A 16,740-nucleotide genomic window follows, 5' to 3' on the forward strand; every position below is an offset into this window, starting at 1 on the left:
TTGAGAAAATAGCAACTTAAATATCTGTTGTATACACCTGCCCGACTGTCAGGGGTGAATTAACTACATACATATCCGCAAATACACTAATTGGGGAGTCACAACTAAATGGAAAGTCATGGTTAATTGTTTGAGCCAATCACTTAGATCAGTATTTTCAATAATTTTCCATGCCAAGGGCCAGTTATACACTTTTTCACATTTGGTTGCTTCTTGCAAGGCTGGATTTATGGGACAGTACTCTCTCCTCTGCTATCCATTATGTGTTTTTTCAGATCCATGCATGTAGAGAAATATGGCCTGAAAACCATTACACAATAAAGTTTATAACTTCTAGTCATAGGAGTCTGCTCTTGTAGCTATCAAGAGATCCCATAGAATGATGTAATTACGCAACATAGATAGGGTCCAAACAAGTTGGCCAAAACAGAGTTTATCAACGTTTTAGCCATGTGACCTCCAGTAGACATCTACAGCCCTTATTAGGAGGTCTCCACCTCTATCTATATTCATCATAAAAATATAAAGCTGACACACAAAGGTTATGATAAAACTGCACAATACTTCCAGCAGGTGAATACAAGATTTCCTGGCTGAATAAACTTACAGAAATGTGCTGATAATTTGCTGCCTGTTTCTGTAGCCTTCATAGCATATTAAGAACACTGAAAGGCTGAACACAACAGGTAGGTTCTCACTATCAAGGGTAACAACTCTATTCTGAAATGTGGATCTAATCTAAAAAAGGATTAGAGAGGACTTGAAATCTGCTATGTTTTTTGGAAAATTTAATAAAGATAATATAATGACCAAGACCTACCTCCTTTACATAAAAGAAAACGATACTGCATAGTTATAATATTTATGCACAAGTTCAGCCGCCACTGGTAAATTTAAGAGCTGAATTTCTATAGTGCATATGGTTATTTCAGAATTTACAACAAAGCGGCATGATGGAATGGACACCAAAATGCTGTAGAAACTGTTCTTGTTCACTCTGCCTGTGTTTGGCCTTACCCACACACAGTACACTAGTCCTCAGCATAGACAGACACTCTACTTAGGATAGTAGGCTAAAAAGGAACTTCTGAGTGTAATGGCAAATAGGGCAATTTGTGGCATTTGACCAAGAGTTACAACATTCTCTATGAAATCACCTTATAAAAAGCGCACAAAGGCGTTTCAGGCATTTCAGAACTGACAGTGAGGCAGTACATGCCATAGATATTTCAGGTCCAAAATACCTCAAATGAACTCAAGGTAACCTTAAGGTAAATTTTAGAAAGTAGAGGTCTAAGTAACTGCAGATATACTGTATATCCTCTAATTCAATAATGCAGATATACTGTATATCCTTTAATTCAATAATTTTGAATCATATAACCAACCACAGAGTGATAACAATAACATTATTCATAAACAAAGAATAATGAAAGATACATTTTACAAACCCTAGCAACTAGGAAACAATTTAAATGCCGGTTTGGAGGGTGACAGAACAGAATCACATATAATAAATATCAATAATAAAAGAAATTGTCGAGTTACTTAGAAGGCTACTTTCTTGATATACTGATGGTGAATCCTTTTGTTTTTTTTTTTAATTTCGCCAATACTTTTAAAGCAGCCACTCAGAATACAAGGTAAATAATTATTACCATTTGATACCCTAATATGAATACACTGACAATGCTGCAAGTATTTGCAAACTGAACCAACAAATTCATTTGAAGACTGTAAATACTAACAACAAAAGCAGCAACAATACCATGTTTAAAAAGTATATATATTATTTGTATGTAAAAGTTAGAGTTTATTACCCCTTATGGACTAAAAAATACGACCCCATGAATATCCAGTTTATTTCACATTGCCCAATGCCAGTCACGAATCCTTGTGCATAGGAAATGTCTTTACCAGGTTCACAAGAGCTTTTAATATTTACGCACACGGACATCCTTCACATAAATACCACTTGCGTTTGCATTTATATAGTTGAAACGTGGTGGTTGATTGGTAGATATTAGCTTCTTGACACTTCCAGGCTGGTTGGTCTGGTGTTTTCCTTCTTGCTGCTCTGCCATTTTAAACACAGTTGCTGTACACAAACACAAAGATACAAATGTTGTTATCTATACCATGTAGTCATCTTAATTCCTTTATTGCAACAGGTAAAATCTATTTATTCTGATGGACTCCCTGAATATAAACTTGTAAACTTGTGACACGTAAAAATATGTTTGTTTGTCGAGGTTGCCAAATGAGTAGACTTTTCCACTCATTTGGCATGGGTAATATCAGCTGGGCAAAATCAACTGATCCGATCATTTGGCCCTTTGGCTAATAATCAGATCATAACTGCCAGTATACAGGCTATTGGGACACCAGTATGCAGGCAATCGGTATAAAGACCGTCTAAACGCACATATTCAGTACTCAATCCGGTAGGAAAATTGACCCTGTCCCATTGATATCTGGCCAATTTCCAGGACAGGTGGGCCTGTTGGATGTCATCATACACAGGCCATTAAGTTGCCAACTCGGTATGCATGTATGTATGTATGTATGTATCAGATAAGTGCTTTCATTTTATAATTATTCATTCATTATATAATGCACACATGGCTAATAAAGCAAACTGCTTATTTGTCAAACTGAGCAGCTTTGTTAGTAAGTTAATGTCCTATGAATCTTACTAATTTTTGCAGACCATGATCATAAAAATATTTTGATTAAATTCCTAAACCTGTTCTATATCCTGTTTAGAAACAAGGCTTATCATATTAGAAAACCACTAAGCTTGTGGACTGGGTCATAAAAAAATCTAACTTTCTTAAAGACCTTCATGTCTCCATTTTGTATCTAATTTGCCAAGAATTCTGTACTCCCAGGATTTTGTGATACTCTGCATTAAAGGAGAAGGAAAGACGGAGGCATTTTATTGCCAATAGATTAGCTATAATAGTGCAAGCTAGAATGTTATATTTATTCTGTAGAATGTTTTACCATGCCTGAGTAAAAAGCTCTAGAGTCTAGAAGCTCTCTGTTTTTTTAGGATAGCAGCTGCAGTATTTGCTTGGTGTGACATCACTTCCTACCTGAGCCTCTCCCTGCTCACTTACAGCTCTGGGCTCAGATTACAGCAGAGAAGGGGGTGGGGGAAGAGGAAACTGAGCATGTTCATTCCCGGGACAAGGAGACGACAGGAAGTCTGATACAGAAGCCCATGTGTACACAATAGAAGGAAAGAAATGCAGAGTTTCTTTTGACAGAGCAGCACTACTTTGAGGATTTACTGGTATATTTAAGTGGACATTTCTGATAAGGCTTACTTAGTTTTAACCTTTCCTTCTCCTTTAAATAATTGTCTCTTCATTAGTCTGTTGGACACAGGGATCAAGGAGTATAGCATTTCCCACCAGGAGACACGATACTACCAGAAATCCAGATGGCTTCAATTTTTATTAACAATGAATGGAGAATAATAGAACTTAAAACAATGTGCATGAATTGGCCTATAGTGCAGACTAATTCAGAGAAGTTTTAAAAAAAAAATCGGCTGGATGGCACTCTCCCTATGCAGGCATACCAAAACCAAAAAAAATGCCTTACATGTCCTTCAAGGCTAAAACTACAATGTAGTTAAAACATATATAATCAAAAGGAACTCCATATGCTTAAATTGCTTGCACATAACTTATAAGATAGGAGGATTCACTAATAAACCACATGTTTCATGAGGAAAAAAAATACCCTATTCAATACATCATATTCCATAGTATATCAAAGACTAATACATGGTTAATAGTTGGCTCCCAACATTTCCTAATCTGGACTACTGGACTAATAATCAATGTTATCAATTCTAACACTATATTATCAGTGTAATCTTCTCTTCTATCTTCATGTGAGAATTATCAGAAACAAACACCACACTGTAAAGGTAGGCATTGTCATGTCTTGTATTTAGTCCATTTGGTACCCTAGTTTCTAGTTTTAGGATCCAGAAAGCCTCCCTTAGTTTTAGAGAACGTACCAGGTCGCCTCCTCTGAGGGTAATCTTAACCTGTTCAATAACCTTCAGGTACTGGACACCATTCAGGGAGCATAAAGCAAAATGTTTGCCAACAGGGGGCCCTTCATCCTTTTTTATGATAACCCGTATGAGCATATTTTTACTGTTTTGCGAATTTTCAGTCAAAAGAGTCAGATTTTCCCATCGCTAATCCACATTAAATCTCATCTGGCACTTAGCCACCCAGATTGTCAAACCAGCCAAATTGTCAAGATTCTGCTGCAAGGATGCCATATCCACCCAATCCTCGATGGGATTCATTGGGATGTATAATTATATGTTATCTGCAGACACTGATACATTAATTACAATACCCTCCCCATAGTCATTAATGAACAAGTTGAAAAAAAAGTTTACCCAATACAGAACCCTGTGGGACCACAATAAAAACTTTACTGTAGAGAATGTACCATTAACAGCCATGTTCTGTACCAAATACTATATAGGCATTTTCTATTGATGTAACATTTCTAAGATCAATAGACCTTAGCTTAGAAAGCAGTTGTTGTGGGGCACTGTATCAAACACTTTGGCAAAATCCAAATAGACCACATCTACAGCTACCCCACTGTTACTTACTAACCTCATCATAAAAAACAATCAAGTTTATCTAACGTTACTTACAGTAACATTTATAAAGCCATGCTGATTACAGCTCATACTGCTCAGGTTTCCTGGCTTCAATCATGGTGCACATAACATAAATTATGATATAATTGGTATCACTGAGACCTGGTGGGATGAAACATGTGACTGGACTGTGAATTTAAATGGTTACACCCTTTTTAGGAGGGACAGAGGGAGTGTGTTTGTATGTAAAGCCTGAATTAAAGTCATGCACTAAAGAAATTGCTGGCACTGGTGAGCGAGTGGAATCCCTCTGGGTAGAGATTTTGACTGGGCAAAAGGTTACAAAGAGAATTATCATTGGTGTATGCTATAAACCACCTTGTATAAGTGACGAGTATGAAGCCCAGCTACTCTTGCAGATACAAGCGGCTTCACAGCTGGGTCAAGTTGTTGCTATGGGTGACTTCAATTATCCAGACTTTGACTGGGGTAATGGGGTTGCCAAGACAGAAAAAGCTAGTAGGTTTGTAAATATGCTGAATGACAACTTTTTATTCCAGCTCGTTCAAGAATCTCCTAGGAATAACCCTCTTTTGGACCTTGTCATAACTAATAAATCTGAACTCATTTCTACCATTTGTGTCAGCGAGCATTTAGGGAATAGTGATCATAACATGTATAAATGCAAGTTGTACACTCAATTGCAGTGTGTTGGGAGTTTCCTCAAATGAGAAGGATCGAGGGTTTTTTGTAGATAACAAGTTGTCTAGTTCTGGGCAGTGTCATTCTGTGGCTACTAAAGCAAATAAAGTTCTGTCTTGCATAAAAAAAGGCATTAATCCAAGGGATGAAAACATAATTATGCTTCTTTATAGGCCCCTGGTAAGGCCTCATCTGGAGAATGCAGTGCAGTTTTGGACTCCAGTCCTTAAGAGGGATATAAATGAGCTGGAAAGAGTGCAGAGACGTGCAACTAAACTAGTTAGAGGGATGGAAGACTAAATAAAGATAAATTATGAGGGGAGACTGTCAAGGTTGTTTTCTCTGGAAAAAAGTTTACACTTTACAAGTACATTAGAAGACATTATAGACAAATAGCAGGGGACCTATTTACCCATAAAGTGGATCACCGTACCAGAGGCCACCCCTTCAGACTAGATAAAAATAAATTTAATTTGAAGCAACGTAGGGGGTTCTTCACAGTCAGGACAGTGAGGTTGTGGAATGCACTGCCGGGTGATGTTGTGATGGCTGATTCAGTTAATGCCTTTAAGAATGGCTTGGATGATTTTTTGGACAGACATAATATCAAAGGCTATTGTGATACTAAACTCTATAGTTAGTATAGGCATGGGTATATATAATTTATGCAAAAGTATGGAGAGGTGTGTGTATGCTGGGTTTTCATTTGGAGGGGTTGAACTTGATGGACTTTGTCTTTTTTCAACCCGATTTAACTATGTAACTATGTAACTCACAATGAAAAATCAGTGCGTTTGAGAACTAGGGATGCAAGAGCACATTGTGTACAGGTAATGCTATTATGCAGAGAAGTATCTTTTTATATTGTGACCTGAGTTAAGTAAGTTAGGGACCGCCATATGGGGTTTACCTTGACGTGGTATGGTGGCTTTTCAACTTTATGATCATAACTTTGTAACTAAAAACCCCTGTTTTGTAAACATATGCATTTGCATTTATATTGAATTACTTATGAAACAGGGGCCCAGGGAAGTGCATTGTAAGTAGCACTTCAATTATACTTAAATATATTTTGTATTAGCCTTAAGAGTGCTTCCACCACCCCCCCCTAGATTTTTGTATGTTCGTCTGAAGCTGTGGCTCAGCTCAGTGTGGTTTTTTAATAGCACCCCATACCCACCCCTTTATACTAATAGCGGTCCTATGCTTTTAAATATGGGCGTTGGTTTGAGCAATCTCTCTCTCTTAAAAGCCCTTGTTGGCGGGGGAGGATTCAGCCTTCAGATTGAAACCAATGCACAACACACATTGTGTACAGGTAATGCTATTATGCAGAGAAGTATCTTTTTATATTGTGACCTGAGTTAAGTAAGTTAGGGACCGCCATATGGGGTTTACCTTGACGTGGTATGGTGGCTTTTCAACTTTATGATCATAACTTTGTAACTAAAAACCCCTGTTTTGTAAACATATGCATTTGCATTTATATTGAATTAATTATGAGACAGGGGCCCAGGGAAGTGCATTGTAAGTAGCACTTCCATTATACTTAAATATATTTTGTATTAGCCTTAAGAGTGCTTCCATCACCCCCCCTAGATTTTAGGGATGCAAGAGCCCTGCATTAAATTGAGCATCACTGGATTAGGATGGGCAATGGGCCCATCCTAATTCAGAGAGAATGTACCGAATTAGTGGCAAAGTCCAAGGATTGTCCATGCTCAGGGTCAACAGCTTGGAGAACCACAGTCGACATTGAGAGAGAATTGCCAGGAGAGGCAGGGTCCAAGGATTGTCCATGTTCAGGTACACTGGCTTGGAGAAGGACACTCGACAAGGCCAGTTGCGTACTTTGAATATTACCATTGTGGGTCTAACAGTGGCTGGCCCTTGGAGAGGTGGGAGTGATGCAGCCACCATCTAAGGAGAGCCTGCTTTTAGGGGAAGTTTTGCACGGTTCTCTATATGCTATACCCTATGGTCCCTGAGTCCAACAGACAAGCATTTTTTCCTGGAAAAAACAACCCCAACCTTGATAGTCTACCCTCATAATTTAAATCTTCTTAAAGGAACAGTAACTTTTAATATTTAAGTATTTTAAAGTAATAAACATATCAAGTAGTGTGGCCCTGCACTGGTAAAACTGACCTGTTTGCTTCAGAAACACTACTATGGTTCATATAAACAAGCTGCTGTGTAGCAATGGCAGAAATTGAAAAAAGGCTATATGGCACAGGTTAAATAGTGGATAACAGATCTGTTCTACAGAGCTTATCTTCTGTGTAACATGAACCTTTTCCCCTTTGAATAGCATACCACATTTCTATACAGCATCTTATTTATATAACAATAGTAGTGTTTCTGAAGCAAACACAACAGTTGTACCAGTGCAGGGCAACACTGCATTATATTTGTATTACTTTAAAACACTTTCATTTTTTGATGTTACTGTTCCTTTAAGCACTGGAGAACAAAACTGAACTGCATACTCCAGGTGAGGCTTTACCAGGGACCTATAGAGGGGCAAAATTATTTTTCATCCTTTGATGTAATGCTCTTTTTTATGCCAGGCATAACTTTATTTGCTTTAGCAGCCACATAATGACACTGCCTGGAATAAGACATTAGACTTGTTATCTACAAAAATCCCCAGATACTTTTAAATGAAGGATTCCTCCCAACACACCACCTCTTAGTGTATAAATTGCATTTATATTACTTATACCAAAGTGCATAACTGTGGTACTGTATCGAATGTTATAGCAAAGTCTAAGTATATTACAGTGTATTGCGGCAGAGACTAAGGGGATTATTGATCAAGGTCCGAATTGATCTCAATATTGGCTGCTACAAACTCCGACCTAACCCGCTCGGGTTTTTAAAGCTTATTTATTATTAAATTTTCTTGAAAATTTGCTTTGCGGCAAAGCTCAGATTTTCATGAGTTTTCCGTGAATTACGGTCTCAGTCTGGCAATTATAGGCCAGTAAATTTGACATCTGTGGTGGGCAAATTATTTGAAGGCTTGTTAAGGGATCACATTCAAAATTCTGTCATAGTAAATGGCATTTTGAGCAGCACTGTGCCCCACAAACGACTGCTTTCTAAACTAAGGTCTATTGGGCTTAATGAAGACGTTTGCACATGGATAGGAAACTGGCTACAGGATTGGGTACAGAGGGTGGTTGTTAATGGTGCATTCTCTACTTGGAGTAAGGTTCTTTCTTTCTTCATCATGGATACTAGCCATCAATACAGAAAATACATATATACATGTTCATTTTATATGTATGAGGCAAAATTGCTACTGATGACCAATAATTGGCTTAATGTGAATGTGTACTGCATCTGATAGAATTTAAATTTGTTAATAATTAAGCTCCATTCATCCTGGTTACATTTAACAGATTTAAGACATGGGAAATATGGGTCAGTGTGGCTGTTGTGGTCTGGAGCACTAGTTAACTGCTTTTTATTTAGCCTTATCTTTCAGTCACCCTGTGAATTTATCCTGAAAAATGCAACTAGGCCAAAGCTATGTGTCAATGCAGCTTTGCTGACTTACAGAAGAGAATGGTCAGCATTTCTCCTCCTGCCTACAAAACACAGGCAGAGAGAAGCAGAGACAATGCTTTGTGTGACAAACTAGCCACAATGTTCAGGGGGGCAATGTGAAAATATATTGAATTGCGTGTAAAAGGGCAAAAGGCCACTGACCAGTATTGATTAGGGGAATGTGCATTGCTGGTACCAGGTTCAATGATTGTAACCATGTTGCCTATTTAATGTGTGTAATGTGCAAGCCTGTGCGGTATTGTGTTAAACTGATCCAATGCACAGTGAGTGCTTCTAACACAGACCACAAAAACTTTAAATAGGAATAAGGATAGGAACCTCTCCCATTTACTTACATACAACCTCGGTAGGTCTGAAAAGCCGGATTTTCAGATTCAGATTTTTTTCCATCCACGGAGTATAATAAATCTAGAAAAATTTGAGGGTTTTTTTCACAAAAAATTCAGATTTTATAGTAAATAAAACTTGAATTTTTCAAGTTTTTGGTATTCTAACAAATAAATAACCCCCTAAATGTGCATTCATATTGTGAAGAGTAGTTTTTTTAGCATCCGAATCACTTTAAGTAAACATACAGGTGCTTAGCCATGTAGCCAAAGAAGAAAAAAAAAGGAAAACATGTGCAGACAAATCGATCAACCGGACTTCTTTGCAAAGTTGATGGTGACAGAGAATTGCTAAAGGGATTACTGTGTGCATTTCTCCCACTGTCCCACTACCATGTGCAGAGGGTGCTGTGTGGTATTGCCATCACTGTTAATCTTTCCTATAACCAACAGAGGGCGCTGTGTGATATTGCCATCACTGTTAATCCTTCATATAACCAACAGAGGGCGCTGTGTGATTTTGCAGTCACTGTTATTCTTTCATATAACCAACAGAGGGCGCTGTGTGATATTGCAGTCACTGTTAATCTTTCATATAACCAACAGAGGGCACTGTGTGATATTGCAGTCACTGTTATTCTTTCATATAACCAACAGATGGCGCTGTGTGATATTGCAGTCACTGTTATTCTTTCATATAACCAACAGAGGGCGCACTGTTATTCTTTCATATAACCAACAGTGGGCGCTGTGTGATATTGCAGTCTCTCCCCAAGTGAACTGTTGGTATAGGAATGATTAAAAGTGACTGCAATCTCAGCTACTGCCCGCTGACCCAAGTATAAGCCGAGGTAGACTTTTTCAGCACATTTTGGATGCTGAAAAACTCAGTTTATACTCGAGTATATACGGTATTTTTTATTGATTCTATGATATTTATTATTTCAAATAAAATTCCAGATTTTCTTTTGCAATTGGGAAAGATCTGAAGGGCTTCAAAGGCATAAAAATTTAGGGGAAAGGACCATATGGATTGCAGCAATACGGCCCAGTCAAGAAATGGAGTACATAGACCACTCTTCCAAAAACATATAAAACTTGTTTATGAGAGGGGGGTAATTGGTAATATTTATAAAGTGGCACCTCGTAACCTTAACCCCTAAATAACCTACTGAGAGTGTCCTCCAATGACAGGTAAAGTTAAATTCTAATACAGTGATCCCCAACCAGTAGCTCGTGAGTAACATGTTGCTCCCCAACCCCTTGGATGTTGCTCCCAGTGGCCTCAAAGCAGGTGATTATTTTTGAATTCCAGGCTTGGAGGCAAGTTTTGGTTGTATCAAAACCAGGTGTACTGCCAAAAAGAGCTTCATTGTAGGTTGCCAATCCACATAGGGGCTACGAAATGGCCAATCACAGCCCTTATTTGGCACCCAAAGGGACTTTTTAATGTTTGTGTTGCTCCCCAACTCTTTTTACATTTGAATGTGGCTCACGGTTCAAAAAGGTTGGTGACCCCTGTTCTAATAAGTTCAATTGAATTGAGTTCATTGAAATGTTGCTAGGTAAAGCTTCGGACTTGGAGACACTGACTGAAATCCAAAATCTAAAATATAAATAGATTAGGGGAACTAGTAAGAATAAATATTCAATCTGTAAACGGTATGTAGCATTTAATAACCTGTAATATCAATGTTAATGCTGATTTGAAGCAAATGGTTCCATAGCGAGAGTAAACAATAACGATGATAAGAGACAACCTTGCCAGGTCCCCTTTGCAATGGAGATTACAGATAATTGATAGCCAAGAAACTACTGGATTGCTATATAATACCTGTAGAACAAAAAAGGGTCCAGTGATATTATATTTAGGTGGTATGCAAAATAAATAAGGTCAAAACAGAAAATCAAAAACCCTATGAATGTCTAACATTAGCATTAACCAAGGAGTTTTGGAAATATTGTCATCATAATTTTAATTGTCCTTTGAATTGCATTCATGATCTGTCTGCTAGGAACAACGCATGAATGGTTAGGGAGCATCTATCGGGGGGAAAAAGTTTAAATGGGCTGCTAAAATCAGATTCAGATATAAACACTGAGAATTTAAAACAGGCAGTAATTGTGAGCATGTCAGGTCTTTTTTAAGTTTGGGTAAGAGAGAGAAATTGGCAAATATCTCCTGTGGGAGAATTTGAATCAATAATACTTGTGTAGTAAAAGGCATTTCTTATACCAGGAATGAGGAACAGCATCAGGGCCTGGGCTGGAATTACTTTTTAATTGCCAAATGTTTCTTCCTCTATAGTAATGGTTAGGTTCAGTTTAAAGCTATAGTTTTCCTCATAAATTAATCTGAGCACTTAAATATCAGCAAAATACATCTCTTCATCCAAGTGTGATTTCAGTGGGGAAAAGGAATACGTGTAAAGGAGTGTAACATTTATGAAACGGGGCTACATCTATTTGATTTTTGACCAAATTACAATCTGCTGTTCTTGACAGAGTTTTCTAGCTAGGAAACAAATAAAATAAGCTGTGCAAAAGAGATTTATCAACTTTTTGATATACTGTAAATGTTATGTCAACTGTTGCTGGGCCTTAACAAGATCAGACAAATACTAGTAAGGGTACCTCTGTAGGTGGCTTTATGGGCAGCCAATATTTTCATATGAAATGTATTCATCTAATTTGTTAATTCAACAATAGCATCTGCAATTTTGCAACAAATTTTGGGTCAGCTAGCATGGTTTCATTCAGTTGCCATGAATCCCTGCCTGGGAGTTGGCCTGGGACATACTTTGAAATGTGAACAGACGCATGATCTGCCCCTAAAATTGAATTCATACTGGCATTAGTAAGATTAGAAAGAACGGAGTGAGAAATATTAATATACTAAATTCTAGAATATGAATTGTGAGGTACTAAATAAAAGGAGCAATCATATGTGTCAGGATAGAGGAAATGCAGAGTTTTGGTGCAAATCAATACCTGGTGAAAATATTCACTCATGACTATCCCCTGTTATCCAAGATAACACCCTAAGGGAAAAAAAGTTAACCATCTCTATTTTTTAATAAGTTGTAAGATATATCTCTGGATAGTAGTACAAGTAAGGGGAAGGAATTTTAGTTTTACAGTGAGTTTCCTGCAGAAACGTTTCTGAGAGTCATATGACATAAATTACATCACTTTACACAAATTATAACACATTACATCACTAAGAACTGTTTTTATAGTGAATAAAGTACCCCCTATTGTAAAATATAAGGATATTATAAGTTACCGAGGAGTTTCATGACCATATAAAAACTCGAGGCCGAGTGTTTTTATACAGGTCATGGAACTCCGAGGTAACTTCTAATATCCTTATATTTTGCAACTAGGGGTACTTTATTTATAATATTTCAGTGAGTCATGTGACAGAAATGACATCACAACTCACCGTTTATAACTGATGACATCAGAACTCACCGTTTATAAGGATATCATTTACAAGATATTCATAGCTTTTGTGTATTATAAGGATATAATACACAAAAGCCATGAATATCTTGTAAATTATATCCTCTTAATACACAAAAGCCATGAATATCTTGTAAATTATAACCGGATGAGTAGTGTTGTCATCAGTTATAAATGGTGAGTAGTGATGTCATATGTGTCACATGACTTTCTAAAACTTTATTATAATAAATAAAGTACCCCCTGTTGCAAAATATGAGGATATTCCATGACATTCGGACTCGTGTTTTTATATCGTCATGAAACTCCTCGGTAACTTATAATATCCTTATATCTTACAAGAGGGGGTACTTTATTCACTATATAATTGATGTAATCAATTATAAATGGAGCTTAGTGATGTAATTTTTGTCACATGACTCACTAAAACTTGTTTATTACAATAAATAAAGTACCCCTTGTTGGAAAATATGAGGATGTTAGACGTAACCTCTAAGTTCCATGACCTGTATGAAAGCATGAGGCCTTTGCTTTTGGGTCTGACTGTAAAAAAAATATCACATTCAAATTCGAGCTGGTGAATTTTTTTTTTACCAAAAAATCCCAACTCCAAAATTCGAACATTAGTCAATCTGCCCTTAAGTGTATTAAATAATATACCATATTTTAATTCTGATAAAAGCAGGAGGTTTATAAAGGAGCAAACAGTAAATAAATGTGGAATATTACACCTACTAGTCTGGTTCTGTGGGAGTTTGACCTGTGCTATTGGCAGCATAATCTTGCGGTTGGTTTGGAGAGTGTTAGACTGGATCTTGTGGTCAGAGTTGCTTTCCAAAGCTCGATTGCGCGATATATGATTCTTCGGGCGAACCAGCTGTATGAAAAGTATAAATATTTACATATATTAACTATATTTACCATGGGACACACAAAAGGGTTGGTAGTGTTTATTTTCATTTATTATAATTAATTTGTGTCTCTTCCTTCAAAGTATGCCCCTCTTTCATGTCCCTTATTTTTATGTATCAGATTATCAGGCTTTCTTCATCCCCATCTGCCTCATTTTCCCATCTGCCTATTGCCTCCACGCTACTACTCTTATCCCTCATTTATCACTGTGGCAGAATGGCACCGACTAAAAATTGGGTGCAAAGTGTACAACACAGTGTGCCCAGTGTATTATGCCTCCCCTCGGTAGGCATATGTATGAGGCCTTTGTATATAGTATGTAAACAGGTATGTGTGTGTGAAATATTGGACCCAACCTAGTCAGGTAGTAGATACTAGTCAAATGCAAAATTAGTTATTTTTCTTCTACTGGATGTACAGATGTTTATTGGTAAAACTATCAAAACAAATTACCTGCTTTGACTAAAATTACAAGATTGTGATACGTGATTAACTTGTTATTAGCCAATCAGAACACATCCCTAATTTTGTCAATGTATAACTTAGATAGCTAAGACTAATTTAATTGTCTTTTATGAGGAGGTGAGCAGGAACCTCGACTCTGCGATGGCAGTGGATATGATCTACTTAGACTTTGCTAAAGCTTTTAATACAGTGTCACACAGAAGTTTAATGGTTAAATTAAGGAATATTGGCAAGGAACATAGTATTTGTACCTGGATAGAGAACTGGCTGAAGAATTATATTACAAAGAGTGGTGATAAATGGAACATTTTCTAATTGGACCAGTGTTGTTAATGAAGTACCGCAGGGGTCTGTCTGTACTTGGTCCCTTGCTTTTCAACTTGTTTATTAATGACCTAGAGGTGGGCACTGAAAGTACTGTTTCTATTTTTGCTGATGATACTAAATTTTGCAGAACTATAAGTTCCATGCAGAATGCTGACACTTTGACTAAATTGGAAAACTGGGCAGCAAACTGGAAAATGAAGTTCAATGTTGATAAATGCAAGGTTATGCACTTTGGCTGAAATAATACAAATAAAAGTTATACACTAAGGGGCACATTTACTAATGGTCGAATATCGAGGGTTAATTAACCCTCGATATTCGACTATCGAAGTTAAATCCTTCGACTTTGAATATCGTAGTCGAAGGATTTACCGCTAACGAATAATTGTTCGATCGAATGATTAAATGATTCAAAGGATTTTAATCCATTGATCGAATGAAATTCCTTCGATCAGAAAATTGCTAGAAAGCCTATGGGGACCTTCCCCATAGGCTAACATTGTACCTCTGTAGGTTTTAGGTGGCAAAGTAGTTGGTCGAAGTTTTTTTTAAAGAGACAGTACTTCGACTATCGAATGGTCGAACGATTTTTAGTTCGAATCGTTCCATTCGAAATCGTAGTCGAAGGTCGAAGAAGCCAATTTGATGGTCGAAGTAGCCAAAAAAAAACATTCGAAATTCTAAGTATTTTTTCTTCTATTCCCTCACTCGAGCTAAATGTGCCCCTCAATGTCAGTGTCAGTGTGTTTCCTTAATCTATGGGGTATTGTCTAATTCCAGGCAGTGTCATGCTGTAGCTACTAAAGCAAATAAAGTTCTATCTTGCATAAAAGAAGGACATTAACTCAAGGACTAAAAACATAATGTTGCTTCTTTATAGGTCACTGGTAAGGCCTCATCTGGAGTATGCAGTGCAGTTTGGGGCTCCGGTCCTTAAGAAAGATATTAATGAGCTGGAGAAAGTGTAGAGACGTGCAATTAATCTGGTTAAGGGGTGGAAGATTTAAATTATGAGGGTAGATTATTAAGATTAGAGTTGTTCTCTCTGGAGAAAAGACGCTTGTGAGGGGACATGATGAATCTTTATAACTACATTAAAGGGAATTATAGACAGCTAGGGGGAGATTTATTCTTCCATAAAATGGATCATCGGACCAGAGGCCACCCCTTTAGATTGGAGGAAAATAACTTTTATTTGAAGCAGTGTAGGTGGTTCTTCACAGTGAGGGCAGTGAGGTTGTGGAATGCCCTGCTGGATGATGTTGTGATGGCTGATTCTGTTAATGCCTTTAAAAAGGGGCTTGGATGATTTCTTGGACAAGAGTAATAGCCAAGGCTATATACTAAAATCTACAATTAATATAGATATTGGTACAGTGTATTTACTGTAGTTTCAGTGGGTGTGTGTAAGTATGTGAGCAGGATTTCATTTGGAGGGGCTGAACTTCATGGACTTTTGTCTTTTTTCAACCCAACTTAACTATCTAACTATAGTTTTTACACAGAAAGAGAGAGAGCACTGTGGGCATATTTTGAAAGACCTTTTATCATTTGCTTTCTCTGGGCTGGACAATCTTTTTTTTTTTTTTGTAACTTAAATTTTATTTGGTTTAGCATTTAAGTTTCCAAGCATAATAAAATCACACGATACAGACATAACAGAAAGAAAAGTCATGTATGACGTAGTCACATAGTTCTCAGCTGGTAAAAAAGAAGGGGAGTGGGAGTTTACATGGATGCCAGAATAAACTTACAGAGTTACAGAAATGGTTAGAAAACATTGATCGACCAGAAGGCTTTATGCAGGAGTCAATGAAGCAACAGACATTCATTATTCCCCCCCTTCCTACACACGTGTTTGAGACACATAATAGACCCATTTCGACCAAACGTTGTCATGTTTAGGTAAGGATCCGTGATGCTTGGCTGTCATTTCTTCCATTAATTTCATATCACGGATACGTGAAATTGGCTCGCCTATTGTTGGGGCACGAGAAGATTTCCAATTGGAAGTAATAGATAGTCTGGCCGCAGTGTATATGAAATTCAGAAGTTTCTGTTCTGGGGGGGAGATGCCTACATGTGGTAGGCCTAGTATTGCATTAGAGGCATGTATTGGAATTTCACAAAAAAAGAGTTTCGTCACCAGAACCCTAACAGCTTTCCAAAATTCAGATAGTCTTGGACAGGACCACATTATATGGGAGAGAGAGCCCTCCTGTCCACAAGCCCTCCAGCACAGTGCTGAGGTGGTTGGGTACATTTTCCTTAATTTCACTGGGGTATAGTACCAATGGAAGATAGCCTTGTAAATGCTCTCTT

General features: G+C 37.4%; 1 protein-coding gene across 1 annotated transcript in view; it reads right to left on the reverse strand.

The window, feature by feature from the left end:
• Positions 1–1,591: 1,591 nt before the first annotated feature.
• kif19.S (kinesin family member 19 S homeolog) overlaps positions 1,592–16,740 on the reverse strand; it is a 95,318-nt gene continuing 80,169 nt past the window's right edge. Inside the window, 2 exon segments of the mRNA NM_001085724.1 lie at positions 1,592–2,098; positions 13,450–13,591. Coding sequence (NP_001079193.1) covers positions 1,935–2,098; positions 13,450–13,591 — 306 coding nt within the window. The 3' untranslated portion in view covers positions 1,592–1,934.

Source organism: Xenopus laevis, chromosome 9_10S (assembly GCF_017654675.1).
Source record: "Xenopus laevis strain J_2021 chromosome 9_10S, Xenopus_laevis_v10.1, whole genome shotgun sequence".
Classification (NCBI taxonomy): domain Eukaryota; kingdom Metazoa; phylum Chordata; class Amphibia; order Anura; family Pipidae; genus Xenopus; species Xenopus laevis.